The sequence below is a fragment of the Eurytemora carolleeae genome, unplaced genomic scaffold (genome assembly GCF_000591075.1).
Source record: "Eurytemora carolleeae unplaced genomic scaffold, Eaff_2.0 scaffold722, whole genome shotgun sequence".
NCBI classification, from domain to species: domain Eukaryota; kingdom Metazoa; phylum Arthropoda; class Copepoda; order Calanoida; family Temoridae; genus Eurytemora; species Eurytemora carolleeae.
Window position 1 is genome coordinate 5,027 of NW_019397102.1, and position 25,433 is coordinate 30,459.

Here is a 25,433-nt window from a genome sequence, read left to right on the forward strand (position 1 = left end):
TAGTCCTGTCCATAGAACTATAGGTACAGTGCAAACTAGGACCTGAAAGTTTGACCCGGATCGGAAATTCAAATGTACTACGGCTGCCCGTGCACAGACAGGGTTAAAGTTTAGCTAACAATATTGTATATGTTTAGCCTAAAAGGGCATTTTTTGCACTGATAGCTTTGATTGATAAAACAATTCGTTTCATTAGAGTGAGAGGGAAAGAGATATAATCCGAGAGATAATAATTAAAAGAGATAATAAAAAGAAACAAAAAATTAAAAATTATTTTCTCTCTTTCAGTTTCTGGATTGCTATTTTATCTAAATTGATCTTGTAATTGTAAATCTGAAAAACTGATTAGTATCTACCCTGCTAATACAGGGTGTCCCATGAAACATGACAGTTGTAGAATAGTTTAGAATGTCTTCTTCCATATGCTGTATTAGATATTAAAGACTTTTTGTAGTTTATTTATTTTAAAAAACTTTACTCAAATATATTTTACATTGACATCAATTTTACGCCATAAATATTTATTTTTATTGTTTTTGGCAACAAAGAACTCGAACTATTATGGAAGAAGACATTTTAAACAATTTATCAACTGTCATGTTTCGTGGGACACCCTGTATGTAAACACACAATCAGCTGGTCACTGGCATACAATTTGATAGAGGTGGCACCAGGGTCAGACTTGGCCAGGTATTGTAATTATAAAGTTGGTGAATTTTTTTCACAACATCAATAAAATTTGGTAAATATTTTGTTTGCAAGATAGAAAAAGATTATAACAAAGAAGAACTTTGTATTACATTTATAAGTATAGTTACCAAAACAAGAACATTTGGGGGTAAAACATGTACTCATTTGGCGGAACAGGTGGACTCTGTGGTTTGCTATACTCCTTGGGCTTTTAGCAGAGACTTATTTAGTTCAGAGGGAGTGACCGGCTATGTAAGGTAGTTGAACTGAGTAATGAGTATGCAGTGTTGTAGAAATCTTCTTTCGGATTCATTTGAGACATATTAAACTTTTTAAAGATCTGTAAATCCTGAGTTTGAGTGTAAATTCGACGTTCAAAACTCTTACTTTTGGAGTGGATACGTTTTCAGAACGGTATATTGACAAACCCTGACAGTTAAAAAATTCCATAAACTATAATAAAAAATTCAAAAAAATCAAAAACCTTTGTTTTTAATTAGCAGAATAGCCAATTTTTTTCAGAAAAAAAAAAACACAGTTTTACATAAATACAGATAGATAGTTACAGCCATATCAAACAAATTTTGAAAATCTTTATAGAAATATGAACCAAAATTTTGCTTGTTTGCTCACAATTAAACCTTAAATATTAATGTTTTAATTGTTACTGTAGGCGTTATACACCTTAGATAAGAACTGATTTACAAACAATAACATCTCGTTAAACTTGCATCTGACCTTTCTCCGGATTATCCTTATGAAAATGTCGTTATTCTAGCATGGTACATGTTACATTATGATAATTTCTTTATTATGCCTGGAGCAAGAAATATACAGGTTAATTTCGTAGAAAAATCATCAATAATCAGTTTTCATTAAACAAAAACATGGATACATAATTCATAACCCAATTGAAAAGAAACGTCTTTTGAAGAATCAAAAAATGTACCATTGTGCATCATGTATGCCCGTTGTGAAATGGAGGGTCGTTTGGAATTTAGCTTAGAGTTCCTACAATCTGCAACCCCCAATTTCCCATCACCTTCCCAGTTTTTTTCTAGTTTCTAAAGGGTTTAATTTTGATAATTCTTAAACTGTTCTCCTACAGAAGATAACTTTTTGAGGAAAAATATTAGATTTAAAATTTATAAACTAATTTATACTTGATCAGACAAAACTTTGAATGGAACTGTTGTGTGTCGGGTACATAACTCAGTATATAAAGTTTTCAGCTCTACCTTTAATGAGTGGCAAAAAAAGTTCACTTTTGTATGGAATGCATTTGGAAGAATATTGGCCGTATTGTACTCCAGCCTCTTTAAATTTAGAGCACATAATCATATTATTTTGGGAAAAAAAATTTAAAAATAAATTTCAATTATTTCTTTACTTGTATGCACAAGTGAGCCACCAATTATGGATTTAATCAATAATCTTAGAACAGATTNCCCGCCCCCCCATATAGTCAATATAAATAGAAAAAATTTTATTTTCAACTCACACTGTTTAAAGTACTTGATAATTAATGTCTTGCTTTAAGAGTTTTTCTGTATATTCCCAACGTTTGTGGTTGTATGGTATAAATGATTTCTATCTTGTTATTTGGCAGATTGGTCAGTTGAGATTAATATAAATCCATTGCCAGTCTACAGATTGATTAAGCTGGGTGTTAGGTGTCAATATGTCAACCTTGTACCAAACCAATCTGTCTCTCTTTCTTTTCGTTTTTATTCTGTTTGTCAATTTATCTTTATCCATATCCTGGATCTTTTTGAGCCAAATTTTTTACCTATCTTCGTCTACACCTAGCATTAATATCATTTATTTTTATGTTGTCCAGAGGCAGAATTTTAGAAATTTGAGCTGCCGCTTAAATTTGAGACAAGGCTCAAATATCGTCGGTTCCACTTTAAATTTTATTCAATGTTACAAGATTTAAGCCGGTGCTCAATTGAAACCGGTTCTTGGCGGAACTGCGACGTGGCTCAAATACATTAAATATGGACACTGCATTTTTTTGTATAACTTTCTTTCTTTCCTTTTTTCCTTATTTTTACTACAATATTTATTTTTTCCTAATTAAGTAAAACAGTTTTGTTATATCAAACTTTTCCCAATGTTTTTAATTTTACATTTGGTTCTTGTTTTTGTCAAAGTTAAAAAGGAAAAAAATTTAAAAGTCAGAGATAATTTTGAAATCTAAAGATGCAATCAAGTCGATGTCTTAATATTTATTGCAAGTAAACACATTTCAATACATTTTAATGCCTTTTGTGTAATTAAGTTCAGTTTCAGCTGGTTTATTATTGACAAAAAAAAAATTTTTATACAACATTATTTATATAATATTTTTGCAAAAGTTTCATACATGAATTACAATTTACAAGCTATGAGGTTTGTAAATGTTCCAATGAATTACTTACTAGTTCATCTCTTACATAATAATTGGCTGCTACTGTTATCAAACTAAATCCAGCCAATCTAAACAAAAAAAATGTTAAAAACTATATTAATACTTAATGTATTTGATAGCTTACCCCAAGAAATATGGTAGAAAGGATTCTGTAAATGAAAAAACAGCCAAGTTAAGAAGTCCAACAGTAGCATAAGCCAGGGAATCAACAGCACCTTGTTAAATATTTAATGTTTATAATGACTGTAAGTGTACTTTCAGTGAACCTCCATGCAAAAATGGAACTGTCTGATTTACAACAATACCCTTTTTTGAATGTTGATGAAGAACAGTTAGTTCCATATGTGTATATCTCCCAAATAGTGTTTAAATTGCCATAGATTTGTCATGTACACTAGCATAAAGTTTGAACTCAATGCAGCTGATATAACTAGGGATGTTTTTTTGAAAAACTATCGTTTCGTTCTGAAAACGACGACGAAAAATCGAAAAGGAAACCATCGTTTTTAAATGATCGTTTTTATAAACGATAGTTTTTCAAAACGATCGTTTTTTAATACTCGTTGTTTCATTAATGATCATTAACAACGACCCTTTGCTAACAATCCTTAACGAAGAGAAGAAACCGACCTGAAGGGCATCTGTGCTTATCATTGAGAAGTTTTTAAGAAAATTTCAAGAAGTTTTAGTTCCCCCACAACTGTTTTACTTCATGTAAAACGACATTCAATAAAGTTGCATGAAATTTATTTTTCAAAAACTACCCTTTTTATAAAGTTCATTGTTTCGTTAACGATCTTTATCGACAACCCTTCGGTAACGATCGTTAACAAGGACCCTTTGTTAACGGTTGTTGACATAATTGTCAATAAATTTTATTTTTCAAAAGTGATCGATTTTGTACTAAAAACGGTCGCAAATAGTTTTCTAAAAGTTCAAATTGATTTAAAAATGATTGTTTAACGATCGTTTTTGAAAACGATTAACAATACTAGATATAACTTGTGTAATTATTTATTTTCTGTTAATTTTTATAGATTTAAATTCTAATATTTCTTTAATTAAAAATAGATTTTAAAACAAAGTGCTCAAAAACAAGCATTATTGTAGATTAATAAGAATAAGTCTGACATCCTTAATCAGTCAAAGGTTTAAATCAGACCCACTAAAACTGGAGGGTTACTTGAAATTACACTGTATACAGTCACTTTAACATACTAGACTGATACTAAGAGTTTACAGAAACATCTGATATTTTAAGATTCATCTCACCTACTAACCCCAGTACTGAACTGCTTTGTTTATCCCCATAAATCTTCATTATCTAAAATGGATGAATATTAAAGAACTAGAACTGGAATTGTCTAGATATCAAGTTTCCATTAAATTTACAATCTCAATTTGGTTTTTGGTTGAGTAACTGTTCAGTGAATAAAATAATTGTGCATTTATTGTTAATAACATGTTTGCTTACACTTAGTTTCCTACCTGAAAAGGAACTGTAATAAAGTGGCATAAAGGAGAGGAAGTAACCTAACCAAAGTAGAACTACAAACCCCCAGAATGAATACCATGATACTGGGACAGTTAAAATTGTGACAAGAGTCATGCCTGCGCTAACTGCGGGCATCAGACAGTTGAAGGAGAACCTTGAAAACACAAGACTCAGTTTTTGTTAGTTTTACCCGTTCTGGCTGGTGACCATTATCAGCATTACCGTAGGAAACTGCAGGTTTTTTAAATATTGTTTATTATCATAAAGGGATGTTACCAAATTGTTTTGAAACAATTTTTGATCAACTATAGTACAGAAATTAAATTAAATTTGAAATGTGAATAATTTTAATTTAGGGAACAGTTGAAATCTGCAACTTATGATCAAGATCCAAACTGATGCAAAAGAGTTAAAAAAAGAAGGGTAATTTACCTGTCTATCAAAATTCCAACAACAATTCTACCTATGCAACTCATTAATCCATTTATGCCTTAAAAACAATGTATTTTGACAGTTTTCTAGTGCACACTGTGTCCCATGATAATGCGAGATGTCATCTAAATATGAAAATAAATGTTTACCTCCAACAATAGATATCATCTGATCATCTGAACTTAATCGCAAACTATGTAAATGGCAAATATTACTCAACAACCTTTCGACAAACATAAGCAACCATTGATTCCTCCAACAGGTTAAGTTACCTAACATCCTTTGAAGCACCTACTCTTCAAAGTTTTCGTGAACATCAAGTCATGCCTTTTTGTCTTAACATGATGAAACTGTGTACATCTACTTCATAATAATATTTAATTTTCAGTTCCCTTCAGTAATTTTGCTTAAAAAACAACCCTTGCTTGGCTTTGATTTTTTGTAACCAAAATTGAGCTTGGATTAAATTACCTTAATCTTCCTTCAAAGTAAAACATTTTCTAAAGTACAACTGTTTCTGAAATTGGTGACAATTCCCCAAACTTTTAATTTCTTTGATGTTCTCAACAATTTTAATTTATTGCAGCTTTTAGCATTTTTTTAAATTAAAATTAAAATAAAACTTGAATTTATTAATGACAAACTGACACTAAAATAACAGACACTCCTAAAAATTACAGAGTACTTTAATCTTTTTTTGATTGGAAATAGTAGTTCTAAATAAACCAGAAATGTAAAATAACTTAAATTAAGCTGTAGATAAGATGACATCATAAACAAATCAAACAATAACAAATAACCATGCAAAACAATATATGGAATAATTGTTTTTTTAGTAATTGTTTTGTATTACAAATTATAATATATTTTACTGTAAAATATAGATTAATTAGTTCATCAGTTTTCCAGGACAAGGATGCCACCCAGTACAATTCTCACTTTCCTGACAGGTTTCAAAATGCGAGTAGCTACAAATTGGAAAATGAAAATCTGAGTGTAAATCAATATTACTAAAAATGCAATGGCCTTTGAGTAGATTTACCTGTTAGGAAACCAGGAACATGGAATATATTGGCTGGGCATCATTATCAAATTTACAACTGCTGCCGACATTACGCCATACCTTAAGTAAGTGTTTTGAGATTATCTAAATAAGTAAATTAAGATAAGGAATTGCGCTAAAATAAATCATGGCAAAACTAGGGTTGTTACTTGTTTTTAAAAAAAAGTAAAGAAACAATTGTTTTTTTTTTTTTTTAAAACAATTGTTTTGTTCTCAGAAGATAAAAAAGAATTCTCTTTTGAAATTAAACAACTTCTTTTTAACAAAAAACAATTTTTTTTTTTTATACTTTTGTAACTCTAGTTAGAACTTTAAAAACATGCTGTACATGAACTTTACTTTTGTATATAAACAACAAAAATGATGACATATCAGTAAATGACTCTGACAATAATTCTACAAAAAAGATACTCACGAAAACACAAGTGCTGTGAGGGTTGACTGATTTAGTGCAAAGTAACTAAGTATAGGTGCAGCGCAAAATACTAGTATTCCACTCAACATTGCTATTCTATATCCGAACCAAGGTATAATCACACTTCCACCTAAACAAATATATTTTCAAATGTTTTGTCAAAAAAAGTCATTTTTTTAACAATTTACTAGCAACACTTTTCCCATTGGTTATGAACAAATGTTTTGTGCATATTTATAATTATTACCAAAACAGTGAATTTTACTAAATAATAATAATTCTGCTAAATATTGGGGTCAGACCCTACTAACATTTTGTGCACATTACTTCAATCTATGATTACTATGATTATATCTCAAAACAATCAATCAATCAACTGCATCTTAAGATTTTAAACTGCAATTCATAAACCATTGTTTTGTGGTGGAAGATACAATTATATTTTATTCTCTTAAAGAGAAAAGGATTTAAAAAAAAACTTAAGCTTTCAGTATCAATCAGAAAATATTACCTAAAAGGGCGCCAATACCCTGGAATACCCCACCCACTGCCATAACTATGCCAAGATCCTCGTTAGTTGTAGTATTATCAAACTGAAGCAATTATAAAAAATTGTATATCATCTATTTGGTCCAAACGGTGTTATGTACTTTCCCAAAGGCATTTTACCAAGGACAACTTCCCAACTGACAATTTCCCAATTGGCAACTTCCCAATGTAGAAAAAACAGCATTTTCCCCATGAAGAAAGTATTAAATGAACATTTAAGCCCTTAAAACAAATTTCTTAACTTTTTTTTAGAAATTACGCAACTTGAAAAAAAAAATTCATTCAGTTTCTCTCAGTTATAGTTATTGCAAGAACATGTTGGCGGCCTACACCCTTTCTTCAAAGGGCAAAAATGTATTCTGAGACTAGGATGGGCTAGGAAGCTGAGTGCTGTGGCTATTACTTGTTTTAAAGAAAATATAGCACATTATTAGGTTAGGCATCTGAGGTGCCGCAGGCTACAATGGGGGGCTGAGCACTGTGGCTAGGGGGCCAAGTGCTGTGGCTGTTAGTAAATTTGTTAAGGAAATTTGAACTTGGCAAATTGCACATTTGGGAAGTTGCCACTTGGGAAAATACCCTTGGGAAGTTGCCGCTTGGGAAAACTCCTTTGGGAAAGTACCTAACATCATCTATTTGACCTATTTTTAAAATGAAATCATAGTGTTTTTTATCAATATGAGTTGAAAATGGAAAAAAATGATATTTGTATTTGTTGAAATTTTAAAAGCCAGACATACAAGTAATATGCTTTTAAAGTGCAGAAAATGCCTAGGTTTCAAAGTAACTGTAAATAACCTGTCTTATGTGGGAAGCAAAGTAAGGCGTCATGTTTCCAATAGTTCCAGGAAAAGCTCCAACAGTCAACATTACCAAAAATCCTAATGAACACCCTTATAAAACCTAAAAACTTTTAAATGGATTGAATCAGTTAAAATTATAGTCTAAAGTGCCATCCACTCTTTCAAAATTTTCTAGATGAATTATTTGAATTAAAAATGAATGACCTTTTTGTCTTAAATTCAAACTGATGTTAAATTATGCTTATCAACATGCATAGAATTTCAGCTAATTTTATACATTTTAACCAACAAATTTCCTTTCTTTTTAAATAGATAAAAATAATGAATATTTATAGATACAATCAAATCTAGTTCTTGTTCTGCCATAGCAGTCGACAAAATGTTTCTAATCATAATATAATAACAAAAAATACACATATTTTCTTCCAGTTAATTTTCAGTTTCTTAATAACATTATAAAAAATAAAATAATGGTATCTATTCATGTAAAAAAATGGAATATACTATTTTTTATTTATTATTGTAAAAAGATTATTTGCACTTTATGCATACAAACCTCCAAACACAGACATCACTCCTCGAATGTTGTGATAATTTGATTTATTGATTAAATTCATATTTTCTTAAATAATAATTTACTGAATAACCATTTTTCTGTTGGAAAACTTAAATACAATAAACTACGGATCATTTCCGTACGTAAACCGTAACCCGGAATTCCGGTGGAAACCCTAGTGGGAACTTAACAGTTAAAGCCAAGGCATCAAGTATATCAAGGCCAATACTTCTGAAACCCTATTAAGGTAAAACCTCTTTTGGGCATAACTTAAAGTTAGGCTTAAGTTTGCGACCACCTCGCTTGATGATTGCAAGCCAAGTGACAATTCCAAGCAGTTTAGTGTCTATACCAGAATTGAATAATAAAATTTAAAAAAATACCTTAACCTGTCTGGGCATTTGCATGCATATACAATATGCCATTTGCATACAAATATTTGCAAAAACTTGCAATGCTGAGTATACATGTGCATTATACTCATTTAAGAAGGTGTCCTGAAAAATAAGAAAATAAAAAAACATCAACATTTTTTTGATAATTGTTATCACATTGTTTAATATTACGGACCCTATACAAATTCACACAGAAATTTAATTTAAGACTAATTTGAACAGTTTATTCAGGCAGGTTTTGACAATCTATATATAAATTTGGCTTTTCTGTTTGGGTGTCTGTTTGTTTTTATCCAATAAACGTCAAAACGGCTGAACCGATCGGGCCCAATTTTTTTGTGGGACATCACGTGACCACAGGGAAGGTTTATGAATGATAAAAATTTAAAAAAATGTGTTTTAAAGGTTTTTAATTTTGTAAAAAAAAATAAATTCTTGAAAATCCGCGAATTCTTTTTTAAAAATCTACAAAATTTGTTTCTTCTTTGTTTTTAAATGTAAACAAAAAGAACAAAAAGTTCACAATTTAAATAGAAGATGGGCGCGAAGCGCCCTAAAAGCCTAGTGAATCAAATTTTATCAATTTTGACGAAAAATTTCCAAAAGATTAAAAAATAAGAAATTGCCTGAAAAACCTAAATCTTTTAAAATTGTGTTTAAAAAGGTAATTTTAATCAACCCTCCATTCAAAGAATGGAATGTTTGATTCACAACGGTGCCCATTAAACATTTTTATGATCATGAGAAAATGACATTCCTTTGTAAAAAGCTGGTTTTCACTTTGCAAGAATAAGAAAATATTTCATTGAAACCCTGCAGGATTTTTTATTTAGAAAAAAATTATAAAATCAAAGAAATGCGCGAATTTGTTTCACAAAATTCACAAATTCCAATTTTAAATAAGTCAGTTCTCTTTTAGAATTCCACAATCAACATGAGCAGTCGAACTTTTATTATACTAGTATTTAGTATTTACGACAAGATGATCTATGAGAAATATTTACGAGCCTGGAACACTTTTACAGGTTTTTACCGAGCTCTCTTCTAGTAAACAAGATGGATCAAGATGAATCAAACTGTGCCATGTGTAAATCTGAAAATTTACTCTTTTGTAAATTGTCAGTTCTCCGCCAACATCAAAATATGGAAAATATATACGAGCCTGAAAGATATTAAAGGGTCTGTCTTCAGATATAAGAGATTCTGCGATCAACTGCAACCTTGTGGAATCTGACCTTTTACTCTTTAAGGCTCATCAGCAGCAGAAGCAGCGTGCGGAAAATTGAGCTATAGTTCCTAGAAAATTTTGATCGTCAAAGAGAAGTGAGATTACATTCTAAACCTCCATGCATATACATTACCTATCTTAAATTCTTTATAAGCTGGATCAAGTGAAAATCAAAATCAAGAGCTGGATTAATGATTTTACGGCGAGGAAAAATGTATTCTTTTCTAAATATTTGATCAGGTTGCATTTTTCATGGGCCTTACAACGTTATATAGAACAGCCCTGTAGCTAAAAACAACCCCCATACACCCCCCCCCCTTCAAGGCCCTAGCCTTAAAATATGTATATTTTTGCAATTTAATGATGTAAAACTTTGATTATTTTTTTTGCCATAAATTAAATTGCAAGTAATTCCTTTAGATTTCAAATAGAAAATGTTCTGAAAAATATATTTATAGTGTTTTAAGAGAAAAAAGCAGGGAGGAACTAGTTTAATAATGTTGCCTAGAATGGGATCAATTTCTGAAATTCTGACTGTAATGTCTGTTGAGAGAAGAGTTATTAAAAAACGGATTCAATGGAAACTTTCTTATTTAAATAAATTGAAAAGATTTAAAAAGTAGTAGGATTTGATGAAAATTGTTGCATACCAAAAAACCAGCTTTTTATAAAGGAATGAGATTTCCTAGTTATGCTATGCATAAAATGATTATTTTTAAACATGATTGACAGTATTATAGTGCCATGGATTGAAGGAGGTTTTCAGAATTAAACCATTTTTGATGCAAAAATAAACGAAAATATCTTTTTTTTTCATTACTCAGATAAAGATTTGAATGGTTCCGTTGTGATTTTTTTTAATGAATTACAAGTCCCTTGCAGTCTGTATGTTAGGAACAATAGTGAGTAGAGGGATGCATATAGAAACAATATTACAAATTATTTGAATATTCAGAACACTGTAGCTAGTTTTCAAGGGACCCTACATGCAATGATGTCAATGCTAGGACTAGGCGTGTTCCTGATTTTTTAAATCCTTTGTTCCTCGTTCTAGAATGAGGACTTTCCGCTGTGTTGTATCCACAGATTTAAAAACTCTACAATTTTCACTGATTTCTAATATTTCTAAATGATTTAGAACATATTCCTTATGGAATGATTCCAGACCCTTCTTTTCAACCAGTTACCGCGCGTTTGATCCTCGCTTTTTCTTTTATAGATAGTTACAATATTTTTTAAGAACACCTTTTATGTGTTTGTTCTTTTTTTTACAAATAATGGCGTCGTTCTTGATAATTTTGTTTTTTTCCTGTGAAAGAACGATTGTTCCCTGAGCACGACGCCCAGCCCTAGTCAATGCCCAATTCAAGGCTGTACACACTAAGATATTAATGTTGATAAAATTTCAGACCTGCAATTGTGAATACTCTACAAAAGTGACTTGCTCATGTCTAGTGCAGGAAAATATATTAAGTAATGATTTCCAGAATTAAAGGGACTGTATAGGAAAAATGAAAGGGGGTTTAGGATAAAATCTGAGAATCTTAGGCTTTGAACAATACCTATAAGACATCTATCTTATGTTCCTGTCTCGAGAAATTGACATAAAACTGTGTCAAAATTCTACCAAAACGGACATATGTCAGATTTTGTATAAAAGTTGTATCATTAAACCGATCATATTCAACAATTATGCAACCAATCTGAAACCGATAATATCCCAAAGGAGCCTTAGAAACTCAGGTTTGCATATATTATAATTTTTTATTTAGTATTTTGCATTTTTAAAAGATATAATTGATAATATTATTACATATAGTCTGTATAGTCCGTATTATGTCACAATAACTTCAGCCAATGACAGGAGCAAACCTGAGATTTTCAGGTTGTTGTGAGATAAAGTCCATTTCAGATTGGTTGCGTGATTGTTGAATATGATCTGTTTAATGCTACAAGAGAGATTGAGTATTATAGAGATTGAGTATTATAGAGATCTAGTATTATCTGAGTGATACTTACTAAAAGAATACAGATAGAGTTGTAATCGGATTGATATTGACTAGTGTATTATCGTGGAACCTTGAGTTCAAGAAGATCTAACCCTTTGGTTTGGCAATGATAGTTTACAAGCTAGTGTCCGGTTGTCATGATGAGATCGTGTCCATTGGTTTGTTGGCATCATGATGAGATCGTGTCCATTGGTTTGTTGGCATCAGTAGTTTACAAGCTAGTGTCCATGTTGACATAGATAACTGATGAGATCATGCCTATTGGTTTGGCATTGGTAGGTTACAAGCTAGTGTCCATATTGACATCGATAGCTGATGAGATTGTTTCCATTGGCTTGTTGGCATCAGTAGTTTACAAGCTAGTGTCCATGTTGACATCGATAGCTGACAAGATTGTGCCCATTGGTTTGGCATTGATAGTTCATGAGAATGTGTCTAGGTTTTGACGTTGATAGTAAAGTGAAACTGAGGTGTACCTGGATAGATACGGGTTTGAGAAACCCTTATGGAGTAGGGCATTTACTACAGGGTCACTTGAAGTTTGGCTCAATAAGTTTGCCACAAACTCTGATTTTTAATCCACATGACGCTATGCTTAAACAAAGTTCACTACTAATAATGAGTCGTACTCAATCTGTTATAACCATTAACCATAGCTGGGAAAGTTCAGACGTTTTTTTTAACCCGTTCTTTGAGGGTTACCAAAAATTGTTAAAAGGCTGATTTTTAGAAATCCATTATTTTATTCTTCATTTATTTCCGTTTGAATCTTCCGTAAACTTTCAAAAACTTAACTTTAACAAATAGTAATTTAAAGGATTTTTTGTTAAAAAATATTTTTTTTAATTTATAGAGTAGAGTACAGGGCGGAAAAAAGTCTTGTCTGTGAAAAAAATATCTGAAATAGCCTATTACTTGTTTGTGACTAATGCTACAGATCTAGAAACTATATTTTTGAAAAGCCCTTGAAAAATGCATGTAGAAACATGTGTAACCATTTGATATTGGTTAAAAGCAAAACAATATTTTTTGTTCATTTTGTTGACCCTTTTTTAAGCATTTTTTTCCAGTACCCAAACTGTTAAAGTTATCGGTCAAATTTTTTTTCTTTTAGCTGGCCATGAAAAATTGGGCTATGAACATGCATTTCAACCCTTTAACTATTCTCTAAGGCCTTTTTTTAGGGCCCCAGGCTGTAATTACAAGCAAAAAAAATTATAATATAGTTTACTGTATAATATTGATTAATTAGTTTATCAGTTTTCAAAGACAACAATTCCACCCGGTACAATACTCAATTTCCTGACAGGTTTCAAAATGCAGGTAGCTACAAATTGGAATATGNCGTGTCAAAAATTGAAATTAGTATTAGAACAAGGGTTTATTATGTATATGATCTATTTATTATTATTATTGGTTGTGGAAGACGACGCCTGGCCGTGTTAAACAAGTTCCACAAGATTCAACAGAATGAGATAGAACGGATACGAGGCATAGTACTGATAAACATCTACATGTGTGATATCGATATTGACTCTAGTTCTGAACTCTCTAGTAATAAGTTATAAGAAATATCTATATATACTGGAAGTTATTTATACGTTTTTATTAGAGTCTGACTCACGTCCTCTATAAAGTATTGATTTCATCAACATGGAGTATTGAATTCATAAACAGGGAGTATTTATTTAATAAACAGGGAGCATTTATTTCATAAACAGGGAGTATTTTTTTAATAAACAGGGACCATTTATTTCATAAACAGGGAGTATTTATTTTGAAAACAGGAAGTATTGATTTCATCAACATGGAGTATTGAATTCATAAACAGGCAGTATTAATTTCAGAAACAGGGAGTATTTTTTTCATAAACAGGGAGTATTGATTTCAAAAACAGGGAGTATTTATTTCAAAAGCAGGGAGTATTGATTTCATAAACAGGGAGTATTGATTTCAGAAACAAGGAGTATTCATTTCATAAACATGGAGTATTGATTTAAAAAAAAGGAAGTATTGATTTCATCAACATGGAGTATTGAATTCATAAACAGGGAGTATTAATTTCAGAGACAGGGAGTATTTTTTTCATAAACAGGAAGTATTGATTTCATAAGCAGGGAGTATTGAATTTATAAACACAGAGTATTGATTTCATATACAGGGAGTATTGATTTCATAAACAGGAAGTATTAATGTCAGAAACAGGGAGTATTGATTTCATAAACAGGGGTAATTCATTTTATAAACAGGGAGTATTCATTTCATAAACAGGGGTAATTCATTTCATAAACAGGGAGTATTGAATTTATAAACACAGAGTATTAAATTCATAAACAGGGAATATTGAATTCATAAACAGGGAGTATTTATTTCATAAACAGGAAGTATTAATGTCAGAAACAGGGAGTATATTGAATTCATAAACAGGGAATACTGAATTCATAAACAGGGAGTATTGATTTCATAAAAAGGGAGTATTGATTTTATAATCAGGAAGTATTCATTTAATAATCAGGGAGTATTGATTTCATAAAAAGGGATTGCTGAATTCTTAATCAGGGAGTATTTCTTTAATAAATAGGGAGTATAAAATTCTTAAATAGGTAGGGCTGGGCAAAGTTCATTTAACGAACGGCAAAAATAATTTTTAAATGGTGAATGAAACTGATTAGCCATTTTAAACAAAAAAAAATTTTCTGCTTAAAATTTCAACGGTTGAGTTGTTAACGTTTTCATTAACCGAAATTTTTTCGCCGCTTAGCAGTAATTAAATTGAGATTGTTAACAAATAGTAACTTTAAAAAATAATGGAAAAACTGTTAATGAAACAAAGTTTGTTCTCACCCTCTGAAAATATGAGCTGGCGGGCTACCTGAGATTTTATTCTAAAAACTGTTGAAACTTGAGGAAACGGCTTGAAAAAGTTGGAAGGTGCCCAGCCCTATAAAGAGGAAGTATTGATTCATAATCAGGGTGTATTGAATTCATGAATAGGAAATAATCATTACATTTAAGGAGTATTTTTTATCTTTGCCCCCTCCTGGGATTCTCTGACAAAGGTTAAAATCAGGTGGGGTAGATAAAGAGTCTGCCTCTATTTGAAATTTCCTAGATTAACTAAACTCTTTAATCTAATTTCTTTCCATGCATATGCCCTGTACAGTACTAGGTACAATGTATGCCCTGTACAGTACTAGGTACAATGTATGCCATGCTGCCCATAAATGTATACTGTCTTAAATCACTTTTGAAGTATAGCTATTTTTGATATTACCACACCCCCCTGTGAAGCTATTTTTGATATTGTGCCACACCTCCCTGTAGAGCTATTTTTGATATTCCACACCCCCCTGTGAAGCTATTTTTGATATTGTGCCACACCTCCCTGTAGAGCTATTTTTGATATTATACCACACCCCCCTGTAGAGCTATTTTTGATATTCCACACCCCCCTGTGGAGTTTTTTTTTGATATTATACCACACCCCCCTGTAGAGCTATTTTTGATATTACCACACCCCCCTGTGGAGCTATTTTTGATATTACCACACCCCCCTGTGGAGCTATTTTTGATATTACCACACCCCCCTGTGGCTTTTTTCCATAACTTAAAAACGACTTACACCAGAATACTAAAATTCTTCGATTTTTTTTAAATTTCATAGTTGAAAAAATTTCTTAAAAATGTTATCTTTTTTTAATTTACTAGAAATTCAAGGCGCTTCGCGCCCTTCTTTCTAGCCTTAGAGGGCGCTTCGCGCCCATCTCCTAAATTAATTGTGAACATGTTCTCTTTGTGTACATCGTAAAACTAAACAAAAATAATTTGCGGATTTTTACAAAAAATTTCGCGGATTTTCAAAATTTTAAAAAATTTAATGACGATCGAATTTTGATAGAGACAAATATTTGAAATTTTGATGATTCATAAACCTTCCCTGGGCTCCCTAGATGTCCCACAAAAAATTTGGGCCCGATCGGTTCAGCCGTTTTGACGTTTATTGGATACAAACAAACAAACAGACAAACAAACAAACAGACAAGCCAAATTTATATATAGATAGGGTAGAGTGAAGGACAGTCGGTCAGTGTAAAAAAATCTAAAATTCTAGAACTCTTTCAAAGGTTAGCCTATAGATCTAAAATACATTAATTTGAAAAGCCCTTGAAAAATAAACGTAATATGTGATTTTTGTAAAACCATTGAAATTGAAGGTATAATTTTTTTAATGAGCTGGCCTTAAAGAATATTGGACTAGAGATATCTTACCTCTATGGGCAAAATCTGAAAAGGGTTTAAGGCATCTGTTAAAAAATCTGTGCTTCATTAAAATATTTATTCTTTTAATATTGGCTTGTCAAAATCTTGCAATCCAATGAATGTAAGTAGGTCTATCATAAATTTAGTCTAGTAAAGTAAAAATTAGGCATTCAGGCAATATGTATAAAAGCCTAGTTATTAGACAAAAGTAAGGTGCTTAAGTCAACAAATTTGAACAGCCTAATACTTTTTTTGAGACAGCCCCCCCTCTCAGCAGGAATAGGGTTAAAATTATTCAGTATGGTTTTGATTCAATTATTTATGTAGTTAATCTTTAGTGCAAGTTTGTGCTGGTATTTAAACAGCCATGATTTTAAGTTCTGTTAATTTTTGACGTCAAAAAAATAAAGATACTTTTTATTACTTTAACTGCCAATGATGAGTTTTTAATTCTGCCTGTAAACACAAACTGAAACAGGTATTTTTTGCCTCAAAATCAGTATACTTATTGTCTGGTTGTAAACAAACTCTACATAAAATTTTTAAAAAAATTGTAGATGGTAGCTAGATTATTTAATGAATACAAATATATTTGTCCTAGTAATCTCAAATTTAGATTTATTCATCTTTACTTGTCACATTCTATTTAGTCTAATTAATTAATAACATGGTTGTTTATGGTTCCGATAAAGTGCTCTCTAACTCGTCTTGGATAAAAAAATTAGCTCCTGCTGTCATTAAACTAAATCCTGCCAGACTGAAAAAAACAAGATTATAAAACTAACTATATATTTCTGTTTTTAATAGTTACCTCAAGAAATATGGCAGAAAGGATTCTGTATAAGAAAATACAGCCAAGTTAAGAACACCAATTGTAGCATATACAAGTGAATCAACAGCGCCTATACAATTATTTGTAAAATAGTAAAAAAGGCAGACCTCACAAAAATATCAATATTTTTGGTTTAAGTACAACTCACCTACTAAACCTAATACTGAACTGCTCTGCTTATCTCCATAAATCTTCATAATCTGTAATTACAATTATAAAAATCCTAATTTTTATTTTATTAAAGATATAACATTTAAAAGTAAAAAAATAGCATTTATTGTGAACACAGTCTTCTACTTCTCAGGAAGGTTAGTATTTGGAGAAAAAAATGAGATATCTTTTTGTGTATAAGAAAAACAGATTATTGTAAAAATAATGTCCAGACCAGTTGTCAATAACCTTACCTGAAAAGGAACTGTAATAAAGTGCATAAAGGAGAGGAAGTAACCTAACCACAGTAGAACTACAAACCCCCAGAATGAATACCATGATACTGGGACAGTTAATATCATAACCAGAGTCATTCCTATGCTAACTGCAGGCATCAGGCAGTTAAAGGAGAACCTATATGACAATTGAGTTTAGATATTTAAAGACTATTTTATTACCATCATTAAAAATATTTTACAAAAATATTATTTTTATCATTTTTTGCCTAAATTTTATTTATGTAATTAATTTATATCTTTTTCTCTTTTAGAATTAAGAAAAGAAATATTAACCTGTCAATCAGTATTCCAACTACAATTCTACCAATACAGCTCATGAGTCCATTTATTCCTTTTAAAAGTATTATTTAGTCTTTTTTACTTTTTTTATTTGGATTGATTTAAACTTTTTGTTTGTACTGCGGTGTATAAAATTTCTGTTTGTTGTCTGAACAATTTTTGTTTAACTAATAGTATTCCAAATATTTCTATTAACTATTGTATATGGTAAAAAAAGTATGTGATTATTTTGATTAAGACCCTACTTTGTTTAACTAAGTCAAATCTTTTTTTGTAAAAGTGTAAGGTTAAAAATTAAATGTATCACTGTGAATTATTATGATAAAATTTTACAAAAATTTACCTCCAATAATAGATATCATCTGATCATCAGAACTCAACCGCAGACTACATAAATACAAGAATTTTACTATGAGGAATTAAGGTTAATTTCATTGTACCCTAATTTGATCCTGAATGGCTGGCAGACTCTTTTCTTAAGGCTCAAAAGTAAATCTTAATTTTTGATTTAATTATTTTTCCATAAGGTCAAAAAAACAATCAATTCAACCCATTAAGTCTCTAGTCAATTTAAAACCAAAAAAATATGTTATCAAATGGTGAACCCTTTATTATTTAATAATATGGTTTTTTAATTTACCTAAGACCTTTCCAATGCATAAAAATGCCACCACCAACAACAAGCAGAGCATATCTGAGCAAAATACATTTTTAGATGATTTGTATCAAAGAAGAAGATACTTAGATTTCTGTTAATAATTTGATGTTAAAAACCTGAAAAGGCATTCTGATTCAGACTGGACTAAATTAAAAAAAAAACACACATAGAGATATATGCATTTAGTAATTCTAATAAATCTTTAAAACAAGGAATTACTTATGATAAAAATATTACCTTGCAAAAGATAGAAGATAAAACTCTCTGCTTCTTACACCAACTTTCTGAATATAATTTGTGGAGTCCTTAATCCTAAAAAAAAGAATATTCATATTTCTAACCTTTCAAATTTCTTTTTATTTTACATAATTGTTTTTTATCAAAAAATTCTTTACCTTGTTTTGACTGCTTCAAAATTTGGCACAGGCTTTTCTGTTTTTTCAAGATCTATTTTAGTTTCATCTTTGTATTCTGTACAGAGGAGGAACCCAATAGTAAATAGTACAATGTAGATCCCAGCCATGTACAGTAAAGACAAGGGAATCCTAAAGTTAAGTTTTGTTCAGGTTGACAAAGTAAGATTTTAAAAGGCGTTAACATCTCTAAATATCTCCACACTTTTAGTCATTAGGCCTGCCTTATCAACCCAGTACTTTAGCTTGCTAGTATAGGATTCTTCCTAGCCCTGCAAGGAGTTGTAGGTTGATATTTTGGACAAGACTATTGTGATTTATTATGTGTATATGCATTGTAGAGTCCAGAATTACACAGATTTGTTTTTGTCTTTTTTATTCTGTACAGAACACTAATAATCAAACACACTTTTTTCATTATTGGTCTTATTATTTTGTGCTTTAACGTCTTATTTTATAGTCTCTGTGTGAAAGGGTTAAAATATTTACAACATGTCTTAAAACTGAGACTCTTGATGAAATATTTCCTATGCTATATTTTACCTTTCAAGAACTAGGGGATCAAGGAAATATTTTGAGGTAGAATTTGATCCAGGAACCTCTAATGGAGGAGTATTATCTGAAACATGCGATGTTGAAATATTGCTTGGGTCTGCTAGATAGATTATCTATGTATATATATAAAGCAGTAATCCCTGTTGGTCTATTTGTATGTCTGATTAATCCTCATGAACTGCATTGCCTTATATTTTGTTTACGGAACTTGGTAGAGCTGCCATGTGAATGTTCTTAGCTTCACTGTAATTTTTTTGCTAATCAAAACTTTGAAAATACTTGTCATTCATATTGAATAAATTGAATAAAGGAATTGAGTCTTTGTCACAAAATATGATTTTCAAATCTCTATATCTTTGTAATCCAATGCTGTAGACCTTAGATATTTCAAACTATGAATTCTTAGAGATGAAAAAATCTAAGTTTGAAATATCAAAGGTTTACACCAGCAGGTGGAAAAAATATCGATATTAGCAAATCAGAGTTTGTTATAAAGACTCAATTCCTTTGTAATGTTTTCTTGAATAGCGAGAACACAGCATTATTTTTAGATAAAACATTCAAAAAATTTGTTTAACACAAATTTATTCAAAATTAAGGAATAATTAGTTGCCTTTTTTGACCACCAGTCGGCACAAAAGTGGCACCTTGGTGGCAGGTCCAGAAGTGGGGCTTTGTCATTCCTGATTATTGAATATTTTATTCAATATACCAGAATGGAAATCATTGGCAAGTTGAATTTACCATTGCATTACAATATTTGTATAAAAACTATCTGAATATTTCTAGTTGCAAAAAACAAAAAACAAAAAAAATTAAAAATTTTAATATAATTTATTCAATAACATTGATGTGATTGATTGATTTCGCCATTTTAATAAAATAAACAATCTTGAATTTTACAGTGTAGGTTTAAAGTTTCAAAGTTAAGTCGGCTAACAAGCAAAGCTGGATTCCAAAGATAGTTTTAAAAAAAACATTTCATGTTATTTTTACCTTAAAACCTTGAGCAATTTCCTGACTTTTGATAACTATACATTCTCCATTATACTATTTTTAACAAGGAAATCTAGTAAAAATTTTACTAACCTTTTTCTCTGAAGACTATTTTTAAAAAATAATAATTATAAGTGCCAAACAAAGTTTGCTATCAGAAATTACTTAGCTTACATTAGATCAAGTTTAAGAACATATATTATATTCACTAACCTGGGTTGATTATGAGAGTTTGTAGTGGAGAAAAAACAGCAGGACTCAATCCAAACCCAGCAAAAATAATACCAATCACCAATCCTTTTCTAAATTAAATATTTATTAATGAAAAATTGTGGTTGGACAAAATTAATGTGTTCTCACTGAAATCTAAATTAAAATAGATTTTTTTGAACATGAGTTCTGACAAATTTCAATGATAATAATTATAATTGTTTCTGTTATGGAACTAAACCAATGACCAGATTTTATGACAAAGGTGCATTGTGGAGATAAAATAGATCCATTTCTCTTTAACTTGGTCTTTGCTGTTCAACTATGTCTACCTATTCATTAAATCAAATCATTAAACCAAACAGTATTTTGGAGATCTAACCCAAAGATATAGACACTGTTAAAAGCTTATACATCTATTTACAAATTGAAGATAAACAATTATTTGATAATCTAAATATTAAAAATAGATAATAAACTATATTGTGAAGAGAGGAAACAGGGATTCACTACAACTAATAAACTGAGACAATGCTAATGCTAAACCCCTCTGATAATATCACTAAGCACATTACACAGGCATAAACTTGAAACCTACAATTTTCTTGGTCACTCCTTACCAATAAATTTCTGTTGTCATAAGCTGGATTATTACTGTTAAGTGGTGCTTAGCACACTAGCATAGGATTTAAGGATGAAGGTTAGGACTTTTAAAAATGATGAACTACAACCAACCTAATGATATCTCCATCAATAGGGTAGCCACAAAAAATGAGAATGTAAAGAAGACCCAAAACAAAAATATGACAATTTAAAGCAAGATTTTTGGTTTCTGCATTTTATTGATTATTTTGATGGTTCACTGAGTCAATAAGCAAAGAAATAAGCTAATTTCGCCAGGAAAGTAACCCTAAATGCAAGAATTGGAAGAAAGAAATAGTACGTGAGATTTCTTGTCACTTTCCCACACCTCTGAATACTCTGGAGTAAAGCTGTGAATTCCTTATGGACAGAGTCTATTTGAGTTTGTTCCACAGCAACAGAACGGGTTATAAATTGTAAACATAGTCTTAGAAACCATACTTTCTGTACACTTTTCTAGTTAGTTAAACATTGATATTTGAAGTGATACTAGTGTTTTGACTTTTCCAATATTAAGGTATTTGTTTACGATTTGTGTATTTTCTATGTTTTAAACTAAAGACTGTTCTTATTTGTAAATATAGAAAAGCTTTTAGTCCAGTAAAATAGCAGGTATTTGATATTTCTTTTATTTATGATTAAATTTGTTTTTATTATGCAAAATATTTTCGTTTGATATATTCTTTTAGAAAATTAACCTGTAAATATTTGTCTTATATTAAATAAAGTAATTAGGGTCAATCTTTTTAGATTGAACCCTGTCGGTGTATCCTATACCCAGAGCGCTGATTTACTCGGGATGAAGGTCTAAGATGATAGATAGAGTCAAGAGTTTGTGAGGCAGGATTATCTAGATATTTTGAGCCAGTATTCTGGTCACTTGACAACAAATTCCATACAATGGTTTCTAAAGTTTCATTCTTTGAGTGTAATCCAGTTTTATTTTTAGTTACAGACATCACTATTCACTACAATTATTACCTGTTAGGAAACCAGGAACATGGAATATATTGGCTGGGCATCATTATCAAATTTACAACTGCAGCCGACAGTACGCCATACCTAGTGAAAGGCAATTATAGCTAGATTCGTTTTACAGAAACTTTTAATAGTTTGAACTTTTTAAAGGTTTCCTGACAATCTGAGAAGGGTCCAATGATTTATAATTGTATTCTGAAGAAATTTGCTTTTACCAAACATGCAAATTTTCCTAGGTGAAAATGTAAGGCAATACCGAAGAAAAAATGATCGTTTTAATAACCCAAAAACTATCATGTTAAAACGATTGTTTAGCTTTATATTTCTTTCTAGTGAAACAATTTTGAATGTTTGATAAAATCAAACTTCTACAAAGGAAAGTTTTAAAATGAACCTTCTCATATTGTTGTAAAACTTTTTGAATTTCTAAAAACATTTATGTTTCTGTAAAACAAATCTGCCTATTGCCCACCCCTAGACATACCTGGCTCAAATAAAATTAAGCTATGCAAGGGCGTAAATATACATACTCATTGTAGTACCAGTCAGACGAGAGAGAGTCTGGTGCTACTCTTCATAGCACTGGTGTAAATATACCTACTCATTGTAGGACCAGACAGATGAAAGAGAGTCTGGCGTTACTCTGCATAGCACTGGTGTAAATATACCTATTCATTGTAGGACCAGACAGATGAGAGAGAGTCTGGCCTTACTCTGCATAGGACTGGTGTAAATATACCTATTTATTGTAGGACCAGACAGATGAGAGAGAGTCTGGCATTACTCTGCATAGCACTGGTGTAAATATACCTACTCATTGTAGGACCAGTCAGATGAGAGAAAATCTGGTGCTACTCTGCATAGCACTGGTGTAAATATACCTCCTCATTGTAGGACCAGTCAGATGAGAGAGAGTCTGGCGTTACTCTGCATAGCACTGGTGTAAATATACATACTCATTGTAGTACCAGTCAGATGAAAGAGAGTCAGGCGTTACTCTGCATAGCACTGGTGTGAATGCATATACACTCTCATCTGACTGGTGCTATGATGAGTAAGTAGAATTGAAGCAGGCTATTTCAAAATAAAAAATTTTAAATCTAGAGATGTTTTAAAAGATGAAATAAATATGAAATCTTTAATAGAGTAATGAAAAGATACTAACGAAAATGTAAGTGTTGTCAGGGTTGAATTAGTTAATGAAAAATAACTAAGTATAGGTGCAGAGCAGTAGACCAGTATCCCACATAGCAATGCAATTCTATATCCAAACCAGGGTATAATTACACTTCCTCCTTTACATAATTATATTTATCAGTTTTTATTTCTTGTTGAGAAAATTTGATTCATTTATTGCCCTTATATATTTCGATATAGAAGTTTTAAGACACTTTTAAAAGGACTGAGAAAATATTTCAAGTAACCCTCCAGTTTAATTTTTATTTATTTTATTTATTTTATTTTATCTCAGGAAGACAATGTAGGGATTATCATAATCAAACACTTTTTAAACAAAGAAAATCACACTAGTTTTCACATTGTACAGCTCATATTATGGTTTCAAGGGTATCAGTGTGAATCGTTATGCCCCTAATTGATGGAATTAAATGTCAAAATTAAATGACAAGATCCTTTTCTTTACTTACCCAACCCAAGTAACAAAAGTGAGGAAATTCCCCAGATTCTCCAACCGTGGTGACTTTTTAGAAGAATTTCCGAGGAATTTCTCGAGAATCCTTTCCAGTAACTGTTTCCTCGGATATTCTTGAGAAATTCCCCAGAATTGGTCCCCAAAGTGAGGGATTTTTTTGGGATCACAGTTTTGAGACTCAGTTACTTGGGTAGCTCAATAAACTATAGTTAAGATGTTACCTAAAAGAGCTCCAACTCCCTGGAAAATACCACCCACTGCCAGAACTACGCCAAGATCTTCATTAGTAATAGTTTCATCAAACTTAAACATTGAATAATTTGTATTTCCATTAGCAGTGTACAATTATAAATATAGTCTAACTGCATAAATCAAATATATTATTTAGTAGAAAGTAAATTTAAGTTATAGTTGTGTTTTTTTTAATTAAATCACCAAGACACACTTATTAGAAATAAAAAAAAACTGGGTGTCTGAAATTTATACCTAGAATTTTAACACCCAAGTGAATGGGTTAGATAAAAAAAAGTGTTCAGAAAAAAAAAAAAAAAACATTTGTATTTTTGTGTAATCCCAGTCTCTGATTTTCGGAATTTTAGATCATGTCCAGGAATTTCATTGTACTGAAAAGTTTCTGATAATTTGCATTACTAATTTTAGGAAGAGAATGAAATAGATTTCGTGTGAAATCACTATTTGAATAACTTTCACCTGTCTTATGTAGGAAGCAAAGTAAGGCGCCATGTTCCCAATAGTTCCATGAAAAGCTCCAGCAGTCAACATTATCAGAAACCCTTATTATTTCTAGAGTCAATGATTTCAAACAAAAATATTTGGAAGTCAAAGGAACTGAGTTCTTGAAACAAACTAAAATTTTCTAATCCCTATATCTTTACATTCTGATGGTGTGGTGTAGATGTTTCAAACTTGAGGTATTTGATGAAGGTTAAAAAGACCACAACATTGGGTTGCTGGGATATATCGGGATTTATAGCAATTAAACTCAGAAAAATTTAGTTAACAGATACTTGATAATTGGTAAAGATATAAAATTGTTATTTAAACTAAAAAAAAATGTTATTACAATTAATGAAACTCAAACAAACCTCCAATTACAGACATTACGCCTCGAATTCTATGATAATTGGACATTTTCTTGGATTCCTTCCCTTCTAAAAATAAAATTAAATATGTACTTTTTTCTATGTTCAATAAGAAATAAGGATTCTTTCATCTGAAAGAATTCTAATTTTTTAATAAAATACATTTTTAATCTATGTTTAATTTAACCCTATCCCTGCTGGGGTACTTGAAAACCAGGATATGCTGGGGAGGGGTCAATTTGACCCCCCCCCCTCTAAATCCCATGTTTTATGTCCAAATATGACAAATGATACATCATTAGAAAGCTCTTGTGCTCTACTTTTAGAATCTGCAAAAAAATTTGCAAATTTGCAAAAAT

General features: G+C 30.8%; 1 protein-coding gene across 2 annotated transcripts; it reads right to left on the bottom strand.

Moving 5' to 3' along the window:
• Nucleotides 1–2,906: 2,906 nt before the first annotated feature.
• Nucleotides 2,907–25,147, bottom strand: LOC111711868 (uncharacterized MFS-type transporter YbfB). Of its 2 annotated transcripts, none has more exons than XM_023486328.1 (16): nucleotides 25,078–25,147; nucleotides 24,683–24,765; nucleotides 24,193–24,274; nucleotides 23,486–23,615; nucleotides 22,324–22,404; nucleotides 20,704–20,792; nucleotides 19,483–19,558; nucleotides 18,922–19,071; nucleotides 18,764–18,838; nucleotides 18,509–18,562; nucleotides 18,212–18,255; nucleotides 17,863–17,920; nucleotides 17,545–17,704; nucleotides 4,376–4,427; nucleotides 3,228–3,318; nucleotides 2,907–3,171 (listed from the first exon to the last, which is right to left on the bottom strand). In XM_023486328.1, the coding sequence occupies exons 1-16, from the start codon at nucleotides 25,121–25,123 to the stop codon at nucleotides 3,078–3,080; spliced, it is 1,365 nt and encodes a 454-aa protein (XP_023342096.1). In that variant the 5' UTR covers nucleotides 25,124–25,147; the 3' UTR covers nucleotides 2,907–3,077. The 2 variants fall into 2 exon arrangements, with proteins under 2 accessions (XP_023342096.1, XP_023342097.1); XM_023486329.1 differs by lacking the exons at nucleotides 2,907–3,171; nucleotides 3,228–3,318; nucleotides 4,376–4,427 and adding exons at nucleotides 16,900–17,065; nucleotides 17,120–17,210; nucleotides 17,289–17,340.
• Nucleotides 25,148–25,433: the final 286 nt, after the last annotated feature.

Coding starts and splice junctions, on each gene's coding strand:
- LOC111711868 (XM_023486328.1), bottom strand. CDS start 25,123: ATGTCCAATTATCATAGAATTCGAGGCGTAATGTCTGTAATTGGAG. Junction 22,405..23,485: donor CTGACAACACTTACATTTTC/GTTAGTATCTTT, acceptor GCCTTTCACTAG/GTATGGCGTACTGTCGGCTG. Junction 19,559..20,703: donor AACTCTCATAATCAACCCAG/GTTAGTGAATAT, acceptor CGCATGTTTCAG/ATAATACTCCTCCATTAGAG.